The following is a 25229-nucleotide window of genomic DNA, read 5'->3' as shown; positions in this document are numbered from 1 at the left end:
GTTTGTTACCCCTAGATTGCTTGGTTCTATGCCCCTTTCTTGTAAGAAGACTGACAATAACAAGGTCAAGGTATGAGTTAGTTTCTAAGTAAATTTAATTTTTAATCAAAGCCAAAAAGGACAATGTTTTTGTGATTTGATTATAATCCATATTGTGATAATTTGTGGTTTGGGGAAATCCCCAAAAATGGGCCCAAAAAGTGTTCTGGGCAATTTTGAAAAGTAATTCTTCTCATTAAAAAAGAACAAGAAAATATAATAAAGTGTCTAAGTGACAATGTTTATGTATGGTATCTGTGTGACTCAAATAAGAATTGAAGAAGTGATTGAAGAATAGTTTAATGGTAGTGAGAGATTTAACAGTCTGGATGCAGGTCAGATTAAATTGAAAAATCTGGGAAAATACCTCCAATACAAATTTCATTTTTAATCTGAACTAAGATCCCTTACAGGTTCTTAGATTTTGATGACAGGTGTTTATGACGTATTTTGTTGGGTTAGTGTGGTAATTAAATATAAAAAATGACCAATCCACACAAATTTAAACCTTTATTAAACAAGCTGAATATTCAAAATGTATTCAAATACATTCAGTGAATTTTCATAGTGAAAATTCTGCTATTTGTCTCTGCTCCAATGAACAAAGTATTATATGTGTGCTGTTAATAGCAGAGTCAGGTAGGGGAGACAATTTTGGATAATACAGAAATAGCATGTTGCATGGAACGTTTCTTGCCATTTAAACCTAAAATTGCATCCTATCCTGTTAAAAACACTCCTTTCACAATTTTAACATGTTGTCCATATACTTTCAGAAATACACAAGACTCATAAATTGTGTATTATTCATGTAAATGTTCTGATCCTTTGTTTTAAAAATGGGTTCAAACCCAAAGCCCACCAAATAATATCAATTAAATATAACTAACCCCTAAACAAATTTCAATCATCAAATCCCATTGGCATTTCACGCAATGTTCCTGTCTCTGCATCTCTGCATTTTGAGTTCACAATTTCTCTGCGTATCTCTGGTGTGATAGAATGATGAACGTGCACTCGTAGCAGTTCTAACAAAGACTCTTTCTGTTCACTGGAAATGTCCTCTTTGTAGCGCTGCATGAAAGTCAAAAAGCACTGATGCCATAACACTGGCAATTCCCTCTTGTCTGTCATAAACCTGCAATCCAGAAATTTCCAGTTATGACAACAGAAAAAAGAAGTATTATAACTTTCTATGATGCTGTGCTACAAATTTTTAATACAAATTTTACTACTTTTCAGTATGGTCTGTACAAATTATTCAACTGAGTGTCTTTTCACAAATTGTTCTATTGGTGGATTACTACAATGGTTCAAGGTGTTTTCTTTTGTATTAGTACTGTGATATCTCATTATAATATTGTTCAAAAAAGAAAAGTTCAGTGTTAAAGGTGAGGTTGCCTTTTACTGGGGTACATAATAAAAGGGACTGTTATACTGAGTGAACGACAACTGTTCTACATCATGTAATGGGATACTTTTAGCGCCAAACCTACAGACTGGTTCTGCACAAAATATGAATTAGAACAAAGAATCTGTGAGCAAAGATTAATATTTAGAAAACCAGTCTGTTATCTCCTAACTAAGCCATACAGCTGCTATAAATAGAATATAATGTTAGTGTGAGGAAAGTATATGTAGGTCTTGTACAAAAGCAATTAGACATGACCTGTAGCGCAATTTAGAAAGGTTCTTTAACAAACAAGAATCGTAACAATGAATCTGCCGTCAAAGGTTTGGAAGTAGAAACCAGCATGTTTCTTGGACATAGGTCAGCTGCTATAAATAGGATATATTGATACTGTTGTGCATGGAAGCCCATGACAAGCATATTCTTATATCATACTTACAAAGAAGTTGTCTTTTCTGGAATGCGATATGCGGGATTAATGGGATGTTAATAAAAATGAGAAAGCATCTTATTGATTTTTTTTGGAAGGGGTCGTACCAAAAAAGTGCCTTATCTGATAAATAATAAGATGCAATTTTGTGAAAAATAGCATAAAGATTATGTCAAAAGTGCAATGGTTGGCATGTATGCACTACACCCATTATGCATGGGCTTGACAGATTTATATCCTTTTTCTGGCCCTCACCAGAAGAAAGAGATGTCATGCCCCATGACTTTAATTCTTGTGCTGCAAGTAATGCTTTAGAATACAGACTGGGTCTTGCATTGCTCCCTCTTTCTGACGTATCAAAAGAGATCAAGCTTATGACCATTCTCCAGTTGCTAATATACCAAGGATTTTGGGAGGCCTTGTGCTAATATACTGACATCACCAAGGATATTGGGAGAACTTGTGCTAATATAATGACAATACCAAGAATTTTAGGAGGCCTTGTGCTAATATAATGACATCACCAAGGATTTTTAGGAGGCCTTGTGCTAATATAATATCACCAAGAATTTTAGGAGGCCTTGTGCTAATATAATATCACCAAGAATTTTAGGAGGCCTTGTGCTAATATAATATCACCAAGAATTTTAGGAGGCCTTGTGCTAATATAATGACATCACCAAGGATTTTTAGGAGGCCTTGTGCTAATATAATATCACCAAGAATTTTAGGAGGCCTTGTGCTAATATAATGACATCACCAAGGATTTTTAGGAGGCCTTGTGCTAATATAATATCACCAAGAATTTTAAGAGGCCTTGTGCTAATATAATGACATCACCAAGGATTTTTAGGAGGCCTTGTGCTAATATAATATCACCAAGAATTTTAGGAGGCCTTGTGCTAATATAATGACATCACCAAGGATTTCTGGAGACCTTGTGCTAATATAATGACAATACCAAGAATTTTAGGAGGCCTTGTGCTAATATAATGACATCACCAAGGATTTTTAGGAGGCCTTGTGCTAATATAATATCACCAAGAATTTTAGGAGGCCTTGTGCTAATATAATGACATCACCAAGGATTTCTGGAGACCTTGTGCTAATATAATGACATCACCAAGAATTTTAGGAGGCCTTGTGCTAATATAATGACATCACTAAGGATTTTAGGCGGCCTTTTACTAATACACTGAAAGCAATGAGGATTTTGTGAGGTTTGTGCTAATATACCAAGGATTTTCAGAGGCCTTGTGCTAATATACTGATATTACAAAGGATTTTAGGAGGCCTTGTGCTAATGTGCTGACAGCACGTTGACCAAGCTTGAAACTGATAAACATCCTGTTGATAAGGTAATGTAACAGGTATTTATTTCTCCTTCTGTCCACATGGCATATAGATGAAAGTTAAATCTCTTTTTCTTCTGTTTTGGGAAGTGATGGGCTTTATTTGTCTAACATTAATGTGCTCAGCAAAATTGCTCAACTGTGAAATACAAAATTATGAAACAAAAACATACAAATGAGGACTATTTTAATCTAAATAAATCTTCATTTATTGAAGATGTAAAACTAAGGGATTAGCTAACTCTGTATCAGTAAAACTGTGCTGAACAATTTATTCACTGTAAATTTTACTAGCTGATGAATTTCCTGAAAAAAGTTGTATTCCTAGAAGAAAAAAAAGAACTAAAATTTCAAAATCTAAGCAATCGAACATTTCTGATCCTTATAAAACTCTCCTCATCAAATGGATGGCCTCTATAGGACATTATCATCAAAAGCAAGCAATATTTCAACTAGTCTAATGACTCAAGGAGAATCTGTATCATAAAATGTTCACAATGATCAATATCATCAATTCATAACGTTAAGCTCATTACATAGCAATATATTACAACACAAATTCAGGGCAATTCCATTTAAACATGCATGTTTCAGCTGAAGGCACTTTTTGTTGTTGTTGTTGTTGTTGTAGGGTTTAACGCCATTTTTCAGCACTAGATAGACTATACATGGCGGCCAGTATAACTGGTGGAGGAAGAACCCTGGAAAACCCAGGGAAGAACCACCGACCCACGAGAAGCTACTGGCAGGCTTTCCCACGTACCCACGCTAGCCGAGCCTTGGACTCGAACCCACGCAGAGGTGACATGGCAGTGATCCGGAACCGTGAGCGCTTTAGACCACTCTGCCACCCGAAGGCACTTTTTAAATTTAAAAATACATGTCAGGATACTCTGATTACTTATGAAGTTCATTATGAAAACAATAAAGATTTCCTAAACTGCATCTATGGCAAACTACTCCAATGCCTTCCTTGGGTTCCAAAAATATTTTATTGGAAAAGTCCTCATTGAGTCTAAGCCTTTACAAGTACACTTACCCAACTCCAAGGAACAACTCAAAGTCAACTTAGGGAAACACGTTTGTAAGATACTTGCCAATGGGTTAGTTCAAATAATTACGAGAGGTCGTGTTCAGATCATATGGCTTAATGTTCTTCTAATATGTATATCTCTTTCTGTTATTGTAAATGTGACTTGTACTTTAAATTTACTGAAGAAAGTTAACATTTATTAAAATTTTTAGCTTGTGTGAAATACTATTTGTTTTGATTACATTTTGACGATTATTCGTATTGTTGATCACCCTATTTTATTTTGTATTACCTTATTAACCTCTACAAAGATCATTTACATTCCCCACTGATTGGAACCCTCATATATTTTCACCTTATCATGGTTTGTGCTTTTGTACTTTTATCGCTCTTTGATAATAAACCGTTTTTTATCATGCTTTTTCATCATAATACCTTCTGCTGACGCTATATAGCCTCAAAAGCTGGTGTGCTGTAAAATCCACAATCAATCACTCAATCATTGCTCTAATGACTATCTGCATTCTAAACCTTCATGTCTTTCTTCATTTACATAGCTATCTACATGTACTATGCAAATATATCTGTTCTGATATCTTTGATTACTGACATTGTTTGATGGCACAAACAAAAATAACAGGGTGATGAAAGCTATGTGTTTGTAAAAAAAAAATCTTAAAACATTATATACTTTATTTTAATATGTATTTTAAACTTTACAATTAATATTTTCTTGGAGGGCAAGCTCATATCCTCTCCAGGTTAAGTTTAAATTTTCATTCAACACCAAGCAAGATGACTTTTATGGAATTATTAAACTACAGGAGAACTTCAGACATAAAGTACTGGAGTTGTGTAAAAATTGTAACTTCATGTTTTAAACAGTGACTAAATTTTAAATTGAAAAGATATTAAAGTCTTGAAAGCCATAAGAAATGTTTGGTAACAAAATTAACATAGGCAGCTCAAAGAATATGTTGTTCATTTGGTTTCAAAACCTCCATATCTATCAGGCATTCGTGTTCAGATTATTTTTGATATCCATACCTTAAAAAGTGAAACACTACTGCATCAATAACCCTGTATGGTAAGGCATACTTCTTGTCTAGAAGGGACCGAAGAAAAATGCTGTTCGCTCCAGTGTAGTCCATCTCTGCAATTTTTAAGATGGCCGCTGCAGAATGAAGCATGGGAATGGAGTTCTTCACAAGGATGCTGGACAATATTATAGCTTCACGCAATGTGCAATTACCAGCCTGAAACATAACATGGTGATTAAAAACTAGTCATTTTCAAGATAATATCACAAGAAACTTTCTGAGCAACACACAATTTCTGCATTACTCTGAACTGTCTCCCCTACTTACTCTTCTGTTAACATTTATCAAAATTTAACATCATACTTTGCATCACTGCTGTAATCCACTTAACCACTTCAACATTTAAACAGCCACTGAATTGTTAGTGATTTTAAAAACCTGCAATAGTAGATTAGATGTTTTTTAATTAATCATAATTAGAGATTTCAAATGCTGCAAAAAAGTTTCAACCTGGCATATATATTATTGAGTTATTAGCCACAAGCTATATTTTGTCTTTAGTCCACAAAAGTACCTCAGCTGATAAAATTTGAAAAATATTTTGAGTAAATACGCAGCCCACTAAAGAAATCAGACTCTAACTTGCATATTTTCAAACAATTACAAAGCAAACTTTATGTGCTCTCACCATCTGAACTATCTTCACAAATTACTACTATGTACAAAATTGACTTAACTAACAAACAATGAATAAGTACAAAAATCCGGTATGAAACAGCTTTGCTTAGTGTCAAACTGGCCATCTTGTCCATCAAGTTAGAAATTGTGCTTATTTGCTACAACGTTTATAAAAGATATATAAAAAGAAGGATACGTTAAATTTAAAACTCTCAATGTAGATGCTGGGCAAGAAAACAATTTTCAGCCATAGTTCAGTAGTCCAGCATTTTAGAATAAAACTATTTTATTAAAGATTAATTTCCTTGTTACCAGTAATTTATACCTGATTTCCTCCGTGAAGTATTTGATTGGTTGGATTTTATACGTATTGGACTGGTCACATTTCATAAGCATCTGACTGGTCATATTTAATAAGTATTGGACTGGTTGCATTTTATAAGTATGACTTGTTACATTTAATAAATATCTGACTTGTTAGATTTTATAACTCTTTGACTGGTAACATTTTATAAATACTTGACTAGCTAAAAATATAAGAATGTCTAAACCCCAACAAATTCAGCAACATTTTGTCTTGCTCCTAATGTGGTGAATTTGATGATGCAATGGTGACTATTTTGACAGTGGTGTATTGTTACTAGTAAGACATGGAAGGTAACCATCTTTGATGTCTCAATCTCAAAAGGCATTCAAATTAAGGCAAATAAATGGGCAAGAAATTGATCAGCAACTTTTAGTACAAAACCTGGACTGTAATACAAGAGATGCTGCCAAATAAGAAAACATATACTGTAAGTGTATCATAGTATATCACTGAACCTCAAGCAACTGTTAAAATATAGAAAAGCAAACATGATATACCAGTGTTTCCCTTTACTCTCATTTGTGCTTCAGTGACCCCCTAATTTTTAATATGACCAGCAGTTTTGATACCAAAGTTTGTTTTTACTTAGTCTGACCCAAAGTTCTGACTCTGAGGGGATTTTGGACTCCAAATCTTGCATCCTCTGGGGATACACTAATAAATATTACTTTGATCTTCAAAATTGGACCCAAATACTGAATGCAACACATCCTACGGTGACAATATGTAAGCATACCAACTTTGATACATTTATCATAAGTAGCTCATAACTTATGGAGTGCACTGTAAAATGTGACAGAAACCTAATACTGACCTCAATAATGGAATTGAGAGACACATTATACCAAGTTTCATCCCATATTCTCAAAATGCTCTAAACTTATTTTTTTTAAATATCTTAATGTATGAATGAAAACACAGAAATACTGACATGTGACCTTGACCTTGGATACTGGACACCCAATGTAGCATGTGACACACCTGCTAATAATTGTGTACAAATGTGCAAAGTTTCAGTTCTTAATCACAAACAACTCGTAAGTTATAGATAGAAAAGAAGTGTGATTGAAAAGTCAAAATACTGACCCATGACCTTGACTTTAGAGACAGTGCCAGGAATGTGGTACACAAGACATGTTCTAATGTTAATGAATAAGTATACCACAGTCCATTCCTAAAGCCAAAGGAGTTCTAAAGTTATAGAACAGAAAGGAAAGTGTGATGAGAAACTTAAAATTCTGATAAGTGACCTTGACCTTCAATGTATGAGCCTCAACATGGAATAAAACACACCTTCTAATATTTAAATACCAGCTGAAAAAATATCCTCCTTCAATCTTTGGAATGGAAACAGACAACTTAAAACTACTGATATTTGATCCTGACGTCTCTCTCTTGCACACACACACACAGAGTACTGTATAAGTATGCTATATATCATCTCCAAATCTGAAATAGCTCTAAGGTTAACAGGAAGAGAGAGAAAGCATGACCTTGATGTCAAAAACAGAAAACCTTGTAGTGATCATGTACAATAATAACAAATTTCATCCATTAACCTCAAGCTGCTCTAAGTGTATAGAGTGGAATGGAAAAAAACACTTACATGTTGACCTTTGACCTTCACCTTGAACATAAGGCCCTCAATGTGGAAGCCATAGTGGCTCAGTTGGCAGTGCATCAGACTTGTAATGGAAGGGTTGCAGGTTCAATATTCACCCTGGTTGGGAAAAGTACTTAGTTTTTCCACAGCTTAGACAAGCTATATTGGTGTGGACTTAGGAAAGGCACTTTGATGATGTAGAGGTATACCAATTTTCATTCATTAATCTCAAATGGTTGAAAGAAGGCAGAACATACATGTGAACAAAAACATAAAATATTGAGTCGTGACCTTAATGATGAGAACCCAATATATAACACCATATGTAAATATGATGTTACGAGGATACCAAGTTTAACACATGAATCTCATTTGGTAAAAAAAATTGACATTTTGTAAATCATTGATATTAAATCAAAGAAGGGATGCAAATAATTATGCAGAAGTGTGCCAAATATCATCGAATGGCCTAAAAGCGAGAAGAATGTACCATGTGAAGAAAAAAAAACTTAAAATGCGGAGTCATGATGCTAATGATGGGATATGCAATATAATCTGTACAGCTTTACCCCTTAACATCATTTGATCTGAAAATTATAGAGTGAAAATGAAAGTGTGAGGGACACAAAGATGGATGAATGAATGGAAACATGGGTACTATGTCATCTGCTATTTACAAAATGTGGCAGACAATAGGAAGACCATCATTACGTAACACACTACATCTCCTCATCCAGCATTTTCATCAAGTTGTAATGTTTTTCAGTGCCAAAATATTTTGTAACCCTGTCGATAACAATAACAAAAACACAGTCATCAGTAATATACCTGACAAAGCGGCAACAAAATTCCTTTGAAGAATGCTGCTGGTTTGAACAACGATTTTCTAACAGCCTGAAAAATATAATGTAAATTTATTATAACTTAAATTCAATGTATATACTCAGTCAAGAAGAACATTTTTAAAGGCATGTTGTGAATTTATATGCATTACAAACTATCTACATAACTGTTGATCTGATTATTACTAGTAATATTGATGATGATGATTACGATGATGATTATAATGATGATGATGATGATGATGATTATAAATATAAAAATAATGACAACTGCAAATATAACAACTTCCTCTTCATACAAAGTTAAATGTGTGGTTTTTTTAAAGCTTGGCTATGTTTGTTTTCTTGTTGCTGTTATGGGAATAATGCAATTTTTCAGCAAATGATAAGCTATACATGGCGGCAAGTATACCCGGTGGAGGAAGAACCCTGGAAAACCCAGAAGCTCCATATAATGGGAAGCTATTGGCAAGCTGTCGCACATACTCCAAAATTCTGCAGTTGAGACTTGAACACCCAAAAAACAGAGTTGGATGGAATTGATCAGTAAAGGCAAGTGCTTCAGACCACATAGCCACGTGGGGTTAACACCGTTATTGAGCATCTAATAGGCTATACATTGCAGTCAGTATATCTGGTGGAGAAAGAACCATGAAAACAAAAACAAAAGAGAACTGCTCACCCATTTAAAGCCACTGGCAAAGCCTTCTCAAATACTCACTTTGTCCAAGCTGAGACTCAAAACCTCTGACCCGTCCTAGGCATTCCAAGAATTCTATCCCTCTCAAACAATATAAGTATCAAGTTTGAAGAATTTCCAGCCATAAGTTTGTGGGAATAAAGATTTAAAAATGGATTTAAAAACAGCCCACCTACCTACCCACTGAAAGCACTGGGATTAAACATAACAGAGTTTACTTACCATATACAAGTGGAAATTCAGTCTCTTGTATTCTGTTATATCATCCCTTATCCTCGGAAACAAAACCAAATTGAAAAACCTGGAATTCAATAATTAACCTAGCATAAACAATGGCTCTTGCACAAATGTTAAAGCTATAAATTTACTAAATGAATGTAATATTCAGTATCTATATACTGAACCAATGAACCAGTTGAATATAATTGCCTGTATGTGATATACTGTATTACTCAATCAGTGGAATATAATTACCTGTATGTGATATACTGTATTACTCAATCAATGGAATATAATTACCTGTATGTGATATACTGTATTACTCAATCAGCTGAATATACTGTATTACTCAATCAGGTGAATATACTGTATTACTCAATCAGTCGAATATAGTGTATTACTCAATCAGTTGAATATACTGTATTACTCAATCAGTCGAATATAGTGTATTACTCAATCAGTTGAATATAGTGTATTACTCAATCAGGCAAATATAGTGTATTTCTCAATCAGTTGAATATACTGTATTACTCAATCAGCTGAATATACTGTATTACTCAATCAGCTGAATATACTGCATTACTCAATCAGTCGAATATAGTGTATTACTCAATCAGTTGAATATAGTGTATTACTCAATCAGTCAAATACAGTGTATTTCTCAATCAGTTGAATATACTGTATTACTCAATCAGCTGAATATACTGTATTACTCAATCAGCTGAATATACTGTATTACTCAATCAGTCGAATATAGTGTATTACTCAATCAGTCGAATATACTGTATTACTCAATCAGTCGAATATAGTGTATTACTCAATCAGTCAAATATAGTGTATTTCTCAATCAGTTGAATATTACTCAATCAGTAGAATATACTGTATTACTCAATCAGTCGAATATAATGTATTACTCAGTCAGTCGAATATAATTGCCTGTATGTGATATAATGTATTACTCAATCAGTGGAATATAATTACCTGTATGTGACATAATGTATTACTCAATCAGTGGAATATAATTACCTGTATGTGATATAATGTATTACTCAATCAGTGGAATATAATTACCTGTATGTGATATACTATATCACTCAACCAGCTGAATATACTGCATTACTCAACCAGCTGAATATAATGCATTATTCAATCAGCTGTATACAACTGCCTGCATGTGATATATCATCTTTCTTGCTTATCCAGATGAATATTAATTTACCTGCATTTTAATGCAATATTTTTTAACTAACTGTAATATTAATTACTTGCATGTGATATACTGTACTATTCAACTAGGTGAATATAAATTAACACATGTGAAACAAAGTACAATTCAACCGGATGATAATTAATTGCATGCAAGTGATATATTGTACTATTCAACTAGGTGAATATAAATTAACACATGTGAAACAAAGTACAATTCAACCGGATGATAATTAATTGCATGCAAGTGATATACTGTACTATTCAACTAGGTGAATATAAATTAACACATGAAACAAAGTACAATTCAACCGGATGATAATTAATTGCATGCAAGTGATATACTGTACTATTCAACTAGGTGAATATAAATAAACACATGTGAAACAAAGTACAATTCAACCAGATGACAATTATTTGCCTGTAAGTGATATACTGTACTATTCAACCGACCTCATAAAGTCCAATGATGTGAGTTTGAGATTTATTACTCATACAAGCATGTAAATGTGAATAGTTATCAATAAAAGAGGTTTCAAGTTCCAATTTTATTTTAGTAGTCAGTTTGGAAAAAAAGATGTATAAACTGAAAGATGAATGGAGAACAGTCTTAACTGTGTCACTGTAGCCTGACAGAAAAATGGAGATCTGCCTTACCTCTGTGCCATTTTAGCCTGACAGAAAAATGGAGAACAGACTGACCTCTGTCATATTAGCCTGACAGATAAATGGAGAACATTTTTACCTCTGTGTCAACTTAGCCTGACTGATGAACAAAGAACAAACTTACCTCTGTAGCATTTTTGCCTGATAGATGAATGGAGAGCAGACTTACCTCTATACCATTTTAGCCTGACAGACAAATTTAGAACAGCCTTTACTGTGTAATTTTAGCCCGAAACATGAACGGAGAACAACCTTAAAATTTTGTGTCATTTTAGCCTCACAGATGAATGGAAAGCAGACTGAACTCTGTGCCATTTTAGTCTGACAGGTGAATGGAGAACAGTCTTACCTCTGTGCCATCTTATCCTGACAGATGAATGAAGAACCGTCTTACCTATGTGCCATGTTCGCATGACAGATAATTGGAGAACAGTCTTACCTCTGTGCCATTTTAGCATTCAGATTTGAGGCAAAGATTCTAGTAGCTTGATACATGGCTGCTGCTGACCACTTGTCTGGTTCTGTGATGTATAAGATCTGCAAAGTGATAAGACTTCATTTCAAAATACCCGCCTTCGAATGTCCAAGATAAGCACGAATTTTCTATAAATTAATTACATCAAAAGTTACAATTGTACAAAATATAAAAGTCAGAAATTAATTTCTCCAGTAGTTTCAGTCTTTCCAGGAAATTGAGAAGAAAAATCTGGTTAAGTACAGATCTCTCCTACATGATGCAGCAAGTAGCTTATAAAATAAATCAACAACAGATCTCTTAGCATTTTCAAACTGAAAAACTCATAAACCAACCTTTGGAACACAATGCTTCATCTTTTAATTCCTGTTTTGTGAACAAAATGTCCTCATTTTTTTTGTACTACATGCTAAACCAAAAAAAGGAAGCAACAATGTACACCCAAAATAAAGTTACTATGCTCTTTCACAGCCTTTAAAATATGTTTCAATCCCCTTGTTCAGGACAAAAGCCTTTAAAAAAAAGTATGGCATGATGATGGCATGAGGCATGATGATGGCATGTGTGTCAAACAAAAACTAACAACAAAGATTAAATGTTATCACTAACCTGTTCCCAGCCAGGGAGTATGGATGTTTCATAGACATTATGACTAACCTGTTCCCAGCCAGGGAGTATGGATATTTCACAGACATTATGTCTAACCTGTTCCCAGCCAGGGAGTATGGATGTTTCACAGACATTATGACTAACCTGTTCCCAGTCAGTGAGTATCGATGTTTCACAGAAATTATGCCTAACATGTTCCCAGCCAGGGAGTATGGATGTTTCACAGACATTATGACTAACCTGTTCCCAGCAACGGAGCATGGATGTTTCATAGACATTATGACTAACCTGTTCCCAGCCAGTGAGTATGGATGTTTCACAGACATTATGTCTAACATGTTCCCACCCAGGGAGTATGGATGTTTCACAGACATTATGACCAACCTGTTCCCAGCCAAGGAGTATGGATGTTTCATAGACATTATGTCTAACCTGTTCCCAGCCAGGGAGTATGGATGTTTCATAGACATCATGACTAACCTGTTCCCAGCCAGGGAGTATGGATGTTACACAGACATTATGTCTAACCTGTTCCAAGCCAGGAAGTATGGATGTTTCATAGACATTATGACTGACATTATGACAGACATGACTAACCTGTTCCCAGCCAGGGAGTATGGATGTTACACAGACATTATGTCTAACCTGTTCCAAGCCAGGGAGTATGGATGTTTCATAGACATTATGACTGACATTATGACAGACATGACTAACCTGTTCCCAGTTGCGCAAAGCTGGAATAATCTTGAAGGCCTTAGGAAGCTTTCCACTTCTGTATTTCTGTAAAATCTGTCCAATACTTTTGTACATGTTCACCACCCTTTCATCCAATGCCTGCATCTGTACACTAGCATTGTCTAAAAATAAGAATAGATAATATATTATCAGCTCAGGTTGGTACAGAATGGTGTAGACGATCATTCTATAATGAAAGGCTGCCACCCCTACCCACCCCCAAGCATATTTGGGGCTCCATTTTTAGTTTTGTGAGATTTATTACTATTTTCTATGAATTAAATAATTTTATGCTGAGTAGCTAAGCAGTTTAGACAAGGTAAACTGATCCTTGGTCAGAAATAAATTTCATATTGACACCGATTAAAAACTTCCTGTCTGTTCATGCTGTTGTGACCAAGGAAAGTTAACTCTTGCAACATTTGTTTCTTGCATCAGTTCTTACAAGGGACTCTTGTTTAAAAAGAATCAGTAATATTGTGCAATACCATCCAACTGTATATTTTTATATCTCCTCCCTAAATCACACGGTTGAAATTTACAAAATTTTGTTCTTATGATGTCCATATGGTAATCACATGCAAAAAGGATATCACCTCTCTATATTCAAATATATGTAGCGCTATTCAAATATAAGTACATATTACTATTCAAATATATGTATAATTATTCAAATATATGTTGTGCTATTCAAATATATGTAGAACTATTCAAATATATGTAGTACTTTACAAATAAATGCAGAACTGTTCAAATATATGTGCACTTTAATAATTCATTGTTTCAGCATCAAATATATGTAGAACAATTCAAATATTTAGAACTATTCAAATAAGTAGAACTATTCAAATTTGTAAAACTATTCAACTATATATTCTAGTACAGTATATAATTCAAATATATGTAGTACTACTAAAATATATGCAGGAATAGTAGAAACAGGAAGATGCATCTCAGATAAACTTGATTGCCAAATATGGTATCAAAAATATTTTCTTATATGTTTGAGTTGTCATGTTCATAAAAAAGAGCAGTTCAAAAATCTTTGTCGTGTCATTTTAACTTGAACCTGATATTATGAACAAAATATTAAATGACTCATCTCAGATAATGTCAAGACATCCATATGCCAGTTAGGTTTAATCCTGAACACTTAAAGATTAAAAAATAACTTTCATTATTCCATATACTGTATACTCTAGCTCTGAAGTGATACATTAAGGACAAAACCTGGTCAAATTCACTTGTATATATTCATGTCACTGTGTTCATGAATTTAATGAAGATAAACAAATAAGAAGCCTCTTTTACTTTGCACCAAGCCCTTCCATTTCAGGTGAATGAGAAGACTATTACCCTGTGCCATGATACCCCTTAATTAAGCTTAATGAGGTGAATGAAAAGCCTGTTTGCCTTATGCAAAGCCCTCCCTCAAACAGGTTATCATGTATGCAATACAATTTTTACCTGACATTTGGGTTTGGATCTCTGTTTGTTTCTCCGTAATCTTCTCTTGAATTATGTCTGCTAGTGTTCTCCGTGCGCTAGGCTTTTGATTCATGAACCTCTCCAGAGCTTTTTCATCCTCCTCTGATATTTCCTGTAAGAAAATTCTGTTGTTTTCATCCCTGTCACTTAGAGGAATTAAAATACAGCTCAATGACACAGAAATTATTAAAAGTATTTCTGTGAAGTACTACTGATGAAAAATTCATAACAATCTACTAAATAACAAGAAAACATCAGCATACTAAGAACACAAGACAAAAATTAACCTAATATGTAAATAACAGATGTTGAATTATAAAGCACAACAACCCTAATACAAATAAAATCAAGTGGCATACTGAAAAATATCACTTTATTTAATGGCTACAATGTTAATAGGGGAACCGAGTGGCCGAGTGGTCTAAAGTGCTCTCCGTTACAGATCACTGCCATCTCATCTGTCTGTGTGGGTTCGGGTCTCGGATTCTGCCAATGTGGGTATGTGAAAAAGCTTGCCAGTTGCTTCTCGTGGGTCAGTGGTTCTTTCCGCGGTTTTCCCAGGTTCATCCTCCACCATTAATACTGACTGCCATGTTTAGCCTATCGTGCGCTCCACGTTTAACCTATCGTGTACTGAAAAATGGCGTTAAACCCCACAACAACAACATTGTTAATAAAAAGAAATCTAATGAGTGTGTGTGTGTGTGTGATTTGGATTTTTAATGTAGCTTTAACAAATGTTCAGTCATAACGCTATGATGTCTGCAGTGTGGCAGTTGATACTGAATTCTAGCAATGGGACATCATGTCCCACTTAGTCACATTATCCTGACACAATGCCAAGCAGTCCTAACACTATACCTCTTCAAGCTGGGCACCTAGTGACAGAGGCAGCTATTAGTACCATTTTATAAGTTTTTGGTATGACTCGGCCAGGGTTCTAATCCACTACCTCCAAGGCAGATGATCCAAAAACTAGGCCACCAGAGTGGTTGAAATGTAATGAACTGATTCAACCATAGTGATGACTATGTACCATTTTGTCATAGCTTTCTTCTAGGGCTGCTGTATCACTACAGTTTGTTAAAGCTCCAAAGAGTCAAGACAACATTTTATGATTATTAATCTTGTATCTCCATGTAATTTACAAAGTTTATGCAAACATTACCTCATAAATGTATATACCTGATTTAAAATAAATCACCATTGGCAGAATACAATTTTAAGAACAATATAAGAAGTCTGACAATTTGTACAAATAAGAAATTCATGGCTTACATCATAGACTAAAAAAAAATTAAAAATTATATTCCTCTGCAGAATTCATTACGAAAGATACAATCCCAAACAACTTTCTTTAGACATCTAAACAACTTCAGTATGAGAATAATTCACTATTAGATCACTATGGATTCAATAAGGAAAACTGAGGGATTGATTTTGCCCACCACTATTACTGGCGAGAACTCTACAATTCCCTCTATGTGACTGTGGTAAACAATGGAGAGTTGCATTCCACAAAGTCAATTGTGCACTTTAATAATTCATTGTTTCAGCATCAAATTTTTAAAAAAATTTATTATTGGATTTTTTTTAAAATAGTCCCAAGAAACCTATTTAATACATTCGACCCGAAGAAGCATGGGGTAGGGACTATCTTCTACCAGTTTTAACATCACTACACTTTACCGTAGATCTTAACTATCCCAAAAGGAAGATTGTTGCTCTTGTTGTAGAGTTTAATGCCATTTTTCAGTAAAAGATAGGCTATATATGATGGCCACAATTAATGGTGGAGGAAGCACCTGGAAAAACCCTAGACAGAACCACTGACCCACAAGAAGGTACTGGCAAGCTTTCTCACATACCCAGGTGAGATAGCAGTGATCTGTAAAAGTGAGCATTTTGGATCACTCAGTCACACGCCCCTCCCCAACCCAATGGAAGACATTTTGAGGAACATTTTTTTCTGGTCACATAACTGCCATATAAGGTTCACTTCTCAGGTCCCGATTTCAGTCTTCTCCTTAAAAGAACTAACTTAGTTCGGTCAAAGTAACAACATGACAGTTTAAGCTTTGCAAAAATTAGCATCAAGGTAGCTTGAATCATGGGCATAAAAAAGTCCAGCTTTAACCCTTTATGCATTAACACAAAATAGCAAGTCAAAAACAAATTCCTTGATACACATAACCAATCAAACACATGCCAATTTAGACTTCAATGGATCTGATTAGAAAAAATGAGTGCTTCTTTTCATCAACTCTCATTCATGTGAAAATTCTACCATCTCTTCAGGTGAATGATTAAATGTAAAATTTGTAGGCATTCTTTGAAATATAGTTTTTAATGTGTAACATAATATATGATGTTCTTTATTCTTCAACAACTGCATCACAATATTTTGGAATTACCGAAGGTAAAAATGTTACCTTCACCAAGTTTGTAGTGTACATTATCTCCATCTATCACATGTAGAAGTGATGCAGCAAAGGAACAACCAACTCAGTCAAGTAGTAATCATAGTTAGAAAAGGGATCTATTTACAGGCAATGAAATTAACAAGTGCCTGGAGAAAATTATAAAACAGAAATAACTCTGATGTAATGCTGATGCAATTGTTTTAATAAAAAAATGCAAGAAATCAAAGATGACAAGTGTTAGGAAGAATGATACAACATGCAAAAAGTCAAGTTAGTTGTATTACTAACAAAAAAAATTCCACATTTCTTTATTATAATTTCAATAATAAATCTTAAAAAAGTTTAACTTGACTGAGACAGTCACTACTTTTTTCCAAAAATATTACCTTTCTGTAAATAATCAACATCATGTTCCATTCTAAATTTGTCTAAATCAAAATGAATAAAAGTGTGTATTTTAATTATTTTACCAATAATTCAAAGGGTGACTACCTTCCATGTTAATAACTTTAATTTGTTTCCTTCCATTTAACCCTATGTTATTTAAACACCACTTGGGCTTTCAGATGCTGCCCGCATTGGTGTCATTTCTCAAAGTTTATTTTGATTCATCTGGATTTGATTGCCTGTAATATTCTTGGAACAAAATATGAATTTCAAAAACTCACAAAGCCCTTAATAATACTTCCTGGAAGGATTAAAAGTAATAAATAATCGGTTTGTACAGCATCACAATTATCTATAAACAAAGCCTCAATCAAGGGAGGTAATTCAGCCAGTAACTTGCATGATATCACTCTACATGAACTGTACTAATCTGTAGAAATTATCCTAGAATCAACGTGTGTAAGTGTGATTTGGATTTTTGATGTAGCTTTAACAATTTTTCAGTCATACTGCTATGATGTCTGCAGTGTGGCAGTTTATAGTGATGCCCACTCAGTCACATTATCCTGACACCAGGCTGACCAGTCCTATCACTAACCTCTTAATGCTGAGCCCCATGTGAGGCAGCTGTTAGTACCATTTTTGCAAGTCTTTGGTATGACTCGGCTGGGATTGATGGCCATAGCAAGGGGTCAGATTGGATTAGTTTCATTTAAGACCAAGCAGACACCACAAGAACCATCCTGATGAACACCCCAATTCAAAATGGCTTCCATTTATGAGAGGTAGCAATAACAAGATAGCCATTATAATGTAGTAAAAAGTCTTCTGGTGAAAACCATGCAGTTGATATACAAATAACAAGGTCATCAAGATGGCTGCCATACAGGCAATATTAGATATTAGATATCAGTTATACATCATTTCCATTTGGGACCAACTAGACATCACAGAAGTCTTCTGGTAAAAGCACAATGTCTATATAACCAGCTATCTATGTGAAGCAGCCATCTTACAATTTCCAGATGGCCATTTTGGGGTGACCATATTGGACATCTGACCAGCACCAGTTTCAATTAGGACTAACTGCACATCACAATGAAGTCTTTTAGTAAAAGCCCCATATTGATATGACCATCAAGTAGTGATATTTAGATTCTCAAGAAAGCAGCAGTAGCTGTCTCACTGGAGTGGCAGTTACGACCTACTATTTGTCATTAGAAATCTTCCACTCAAATCACCATGTCAATCTGACTTTTCTTTCATAAAATTAACCATAACAAGACTCTATGATGCTTGTTGTGTTTGCTACGTTGGACATCAGACAGGCATCATTTTCGCTTGGGACCGATTAAACATGATAAGAAATCTTTCTATGAAAACTCAATGTTGATATGAGAAGGAGTAGTGGTAGTACAATTTTCAAGATGGCCATTGTGGCAGCCATATTGACATCAGGTCAGCACAATTTTCATTTAGAATTAACCTGACACAACAAGAATTTGACTGTTGAAAACTCCATATCAATATGACTATCCATTCAGGAGGAGTTACAAAAACAAAAAAACTTTGAAGATGTCTTCTATGGTCAGTCCACTTTCATTTAGCATCAAACAGATGACATAAGGTGTCTTTTAGTGAAATCACAAATGTTTACATGACCATCATTTCCAGACAAGTGGCAATAACAAGATTTTCAAGATGGCTGCTGTGGTGGCCATACTATACAACACATCAACATTCTCCTTTAGATAATAAGTTAGTCATAACCTGTATGACTTTCCATTTACAAGAATTTACAATAATAGCATTCTCTCAGTCAAGGCACCATATTGAACATCAAATTGGTGCCATTATCATTTAGGACCAACTAGGCATCAAATAAAGTCTATCTATGAAAACCACATGTATATATTAACATCCATTCACCAGGACTAGTGATAACAAAATTTTCAAAATGGATGCCATATAGTATGGCCGAATGGCACCATTTTCATTTGGCTCAACTAGACCTTAGGGTGAAGGTGTGTATGTGTTAAGTTTTACTGCAATCCTTCAAGTAGCAACCACAAACTTGTGCTAATGGACAGATGGATAACAAGTTAAAGACAATCCCATAATATCCTTTTGTTCTATGAAACTGTCATTACTGGCTTAATGGCATTTTTTAGCACATGATATGATATGCACGGCAGCCATTAAATCTGGTGGAGGAAGAAACTGCGAAACTCCAAGGAAGAACCATTGATCTACAGGAAGCTACTGGCAAGCTTTCTCGCATACCCATGTTAGCTGAGCTGAACTTTCAAACCCACACAGGTGAGATGAACCTACACAGGTGATATGTCAATGATCTGTAAATATGAGCACCAAAGACTACTCTGCCACCCAAAGTCTAGAACAAGATGAGCTAAAATTCATTATGAACATGTGAGGACTGAAAATATATCAAACATTTACCAAATTATATTTCAACTCAAAATCATGACTTTAATTTGACTTACAATATTCTCATAACAGCCATCATCATCCTCTAACTCCTCTTCATCCGATTCTGAATTATCTGCATCAGCTGAGGCCCCATGACCAAGACGGACTGTCTTGGGTCTCTTGTCTTTGCTGAAGCCTGCACCAGCTCCATGCTCTTCCTCTAACTCTTCCTGTTGTGCCCTTGCTTGCTCTAAAATCTTCCGTGATAACTTCTCATCGACAAACTGGAAGAGACAAACATGAAATTTCTAATTCTTAATGGTTGAGTTTTAATTTGTCAAAAAATTTGTTATATGTAGCCCATGTGTCAAGAACTACCAGTATTATATGTTGTATCCCTACAAGCAGTTGGGACATTCTTGTTTCCAGCATGCGGGCCACAGATTATATATGCCTGATTTAAACATTAGAAAAGCTGCACAGTAATGGATTTAACAGCGTGATGTAATATCATGAATAGTATTTACAATACATTTAGGACGATTTGCCATTCCTGATATTGATCACTAAAAATCAAAATGAGGCTATCACTGCTGGCTCAATTTTCTTTATATTGACTTAGACGTGGAGATCATAGTTGGAAAATCTATATAATATAGTGAATTATGTACATGTACTTATATTATTGATAAACAAATATGAGCATTCTGAATAATAATAATAATAAAAAACCTATTTTCCAATGTTGAAATAATAGCACAGCCAAGCAAATGAAATACATCTCTTAGAAACTGGTTTCACACCAAACCATTTATCTTGTGTTGACTAAGCCAATTTAAGCAACTCTTTAATAAAGTTTTAGTTTTTTTGTTATATCATGTTTTGAAGTATACAACGTTTATCTATCAAAGTATGTTTTGAAGCATGCAGTTTAGAAAAAACTGGAAAAACAATCACAGTCTTTGCAGATTCAGAAAGCAGCAGCCCAACCCCAACCTTTCATTCAAAATTAAATTAAAATTTAAATTTTCCAAATTTCCATTAGAGTAATAACTAATAACAATGTACAGATTTTAGTCTATAGTGAAATCTACTAATCTGACTAATTGACTAGTGTTAGTTTCAAACCCTGAAAAATAATTGCAAGGTGTCCTGCAAATTATGGCATAGGTATAATGACACAATCATTGTTCAGATTTAAGATTTCTTTTAACTGTTTGACGGTCACTCAATGTAAATTCTCGACGGTCGCACAAAGTAAATTCCCCCGGTTATAACTGATATACATCTCATGTTCTGATATTTTGTTTGTTTGTAAATCTCCCAGCTGTGAGTACCTATTTTGGAATTTCAAGATTTTGCGTGACAATCCGAGAGTGTTATTTTAAGGCGTGAAATGACTATTGGCCAGATGTGCTTGGTCATCAGATATATAAAAGGTTACCTCCCTTTGTCTCACATTTCTTACAAACATGAACAGTGTAAAGAAACACATCTCAAATTCAATGACATGCTCAATGAGAGACTTTCATGTTCTGATCAGAGTGACCTGACTTTTTGAAGCAGTTAAATGATCCATTCTATATTAGCATACACACCATGGTTTATATTTTGATAGGAAAGTCAAGATATGTTATTTTTCATCTCCATGAGCATAATGACAATTTTTCTTTTTCAAAAACTTAGGACCATTACAACATTATTGAAATGTATAATACAGATAGTACTGCAAAATAAACTTAATCATGTTAAAGACAAAGTTTTCATCTCATCTGGATATAGTTCAAGTTCCGTCTGATCCTTGTCACCCCACTTTTGTTTCATGTTCAGCTTCCTTCCATGTACAACAGAGACTTGGAACAAATTACCATAACTAATTGCAGAAGCTCCTGACTTGGTATCTCACAAGCATGAGCTTTCCAAAATCACACTATAATGAACTAGTCAGCTACAAGACCTAGTGATTCTCAGGGATATGCCAGTTGAGGTTCATCATCTCGTTGCCATGGTAACCAGATTGGTCCGAGTATGAGAGGATGAAAACATACACAAGACTCATTTACTCACCCTTGCCATTCCAATCATTATCCTTCTGACTGTCTTATCGTTAATTTTTTACTTTAACCACGACCACGCATCATACTTTGCTTAATAGTCATGCGTGACTTAGTCAACATATTTGTAGATATAGTTATATGGGCATTTATGTTTTGGTAACCCTACACCCCAAAAGAACAGTTGAAATATCAAAAATGGTGCTGCAAAGATTAAAAGAAGCTCGAACAAAGCTAGATGAAGACCAAATATTTCACCTCAATTAATCAAATAACAAGTTTTCACCCTAGTCATACAATATGTAAGCCGTATCACAAAACTAGGGCAAACCATAGGAAAAAGTTCCAATTAAAGTCAGCATTGACAAATTGTTTCAAGTTCAGTTTCTTCCCACATACAATAGGGACTTGAAACAAATTACCATAAAAAATTGCTAAAGCTCCTGACTTTGTATCTCACAAGCAGGAACTTTCAAAAATCACATTCTGATGAACTAGTCACTACAAGCAAGACCTAGCGATTCTCAGGGCTATGCCAGTTGATGTCCATTATCTCACCACCGTTATGGTAGCCAGAAAGATATGAGCATGAAGGGTGAAAACATAATGATATTATTGTCCTTATTTCTGCCTTTCCTATCATTACTCTTCTGGCTGTCCTTGCTTAATAGTCAAGTGTGACTGCATAAACGAACAGATATTTTGGTGTTAGAAACGAAAAAATCATGTGATACATCTTACGTTCTAGTACTGGTTTTTGCTCCAACTATGGCCAAAGACCATATGTTCTCTCCCCCAACCCTTCATCCTAGTCCTACAATGTAAGACATATCACATTTTGTTTTTGTTTTAGTGCTATCACCCACCCACCCACGCAGAACAGAAATATCGGTGATGTGTCTTACGCTGTAAGGCAACCCTTCACCCATCCCCCGAAGAAAAAAAAAAAATCGGCCAGTTAAAGTTCCAATGAAGTGTATAAAATCAGATATTAGGAGAGAGAGAGAGAGAGAGAGAGAGAGAGGGAGAGAGGGAGATCATACTTCGTCGTCATTTTCCTTTCTTTGCCTAACTTTAATACGACCGGTATTTCTAACAGATTTGTCTTCAGCTATCTGGTCTGCAAGTGGTAGCATTCTGTCTGGTTCGCCGCCTGATTTGGATACCTTCATCTTCTTTACTTTACCCATGTTTACGTCTAATGTCGAAATTCACGTGGCGGAAGTCCCTAACTGGGGATCAGTGGCATAAAACAAACAGTACATTAACAGCAAAGGTAGAAAATAACATATTAGGCTATTTATTCAAGGAAATAGTAATTTTTCAATACTACTAATTCGTAAGTTTTATTAAGGAGGAAACGTATTATAATTGTCCTCTAAGAAAATAGCTCTTCAACTGAAAGAATTGTATGTGTCAATGATTAATCCCCAGCTCGTCTAAAGACCCCCAAGAAAACCGGGCCCTGTATTTACCGCAAACCACCGCAAACCACTTCTATAAATATATTTATATTTAGATCTATATTTTGTTTTAAATCCTTGTACATGGTTTTATAATTATTATTTATGGTCGTAAATACTAAAGAATATTTCAAGTTAAATTTTGCTTACGTGACCTGAAAATCTTAAGAGTTCATTATTGCATAGGATCTATAAATAGGAATTTACTTATGTATTGACAATTACTAATTATAATCATATTAATAAGACTTAGATGGTACTTATGGCCTAATTTTTCAGTGGCTGATGGGAATTCGACATTTCTAGAACGATTATATAACTTCCCACCGGTTGGGCTAGGTGAATTCGACGCAAAATTAGTAGTCAATTCTGATACGTGTGGTCTATTGTGAAATATAGACAGTGTATAATATAATAAGAGAGAACTGAGAAATCAGTTTCATTCCGATTTTTGGAATCATGCACATTTGTGTTCCTGTTTTAAGTCTGTAGATGTGTTGTATGTTGCACTTAGGTATTATTTGAGAGGAAAACATTTGTTTGGTGATGTGATGTGATTTGGATTTTTAACGTAGCTTTAACAATATTTCAGTCATATCACTACGATGCATGCAATGTGGCAGTTTATACTGATGTCCAGCACTGGGGCATCATGCCGCAGACATGTAGCATGCTGTCCCATCCAGTCACATTATGCTGACACCAGGCCGATCAGTCCTAACAGAAACCTCTTAATGCTGAGCGCCAAGCGAGGCAGCTGTTAGTACCATTTTTATGTCTTTGGTATGACTCGGCCGAGGATCGAACCCACGACCTCCCGCATCCGAGGCGGACGCTCTAACCACTTGGCCACTGGAACGGTTAAACACTTGTTTGGACTGTTCAGTGGAAATGGAAAGTGCTAATTATTTGGACAATACTATTACTCTGGAACTATTATGGCTTGTTCAAATTAATTCTGGACAATGCCATCATGACAACGTTGCTGTTCTTGAAGGACCTGCATATATCATTTAGAAATTTAAAAGGAACTTTTAATTCTTTAGGATTTTCATACACCTTTATAAGAATTAGTCTGGGCACACTTCATAATACTATAAGTCCTTCTCACGTTTTCAGTTATAACTTTGTAATTCAATTGTTTATTATTATTATTTTTTATATTCTGTTAATTCAATTATGTGTGCCAATCTGTAATGGATCGACTTTGTTCTGGGCCGACTCCAAGACCAACAAGTAGGTCTCCGCTTTTTTTCCGCTGTCATAAAAAAAAAAGTGGAGACCTACTAGTTGGTCTAGGCCGACACCGTTATGGACCGTCTCCGTTACGAACCGAGATCTCCGGGTCTCTCTAAACACAGCAATGTGGAACAATGTACAGTAGGCAGCAATGGACAGTAATTGGGACAAAATACAATACCGCGAAATTACAGTAATTTACAGTAAATATTATAAGTTTTATTGTATGGACTTAAATACATAAATCATAAATAACAAATGTGGTTGTTTATATTGCTTTATTAGTGTTCAGAATAAGATTTAATGAAAATAAAACAAAATAAAATGTAACCTCTCTCTG

General features: G+C 34.8%; 1 protein-coding gene across 1 annotated transcript; it reads right to left on the bottom strand.

The window, feature by feature from the left end:
* Positions 1-536: 536 nt before the first annotated feature.
* Positions 537-23582, bottom strand: LOC149784559 (bystin-like). The gene is made up of 9 exons (XM_089932638.1): positions 23231-23582; positions 20208-20417; positions 14873-15005; positions 13385-13527; positions 12026-12123; positions 9718-9796; positions 8782-8847; positions 5313-5521; positions 537-1177 (listed from the first exon to the last, which is right to left on the bottom strand). The coding sequence occupies exons 1-9, from the start codon at positions 23375-23377 to the stop codon at positions 943-945; spliced, it is 1320 nt and encodes a 439-aa protein (XP_089788764.1). The 5' UTR covers positions 23378-23582; the 3' UTR covers positions 537-942.
* Between the last annotated feature and the right edge of the window lie 1647 nt (positions 23583-25229).

This window comes from Sinohyriopsis cumingii, chromosome 14, assembly GCF_028554795.1.
Source record: "Sinohyriopsis cumingii isolate HCF-2022 chromosome 14, ASM2855479v2, whole genome shotgun sequence".
NCBI lineage: Eukaryota > Metazoa > Mollusca > Bivalvia > Unionida > Unionidae > Sinohyriopsis > Sinohyriopsis cumingii.
The sequence above is the reverse complement of the archived record's forward strand: the minus strand, read 5'-3'. Positions and strand labels throughout refer to the sequence as shown.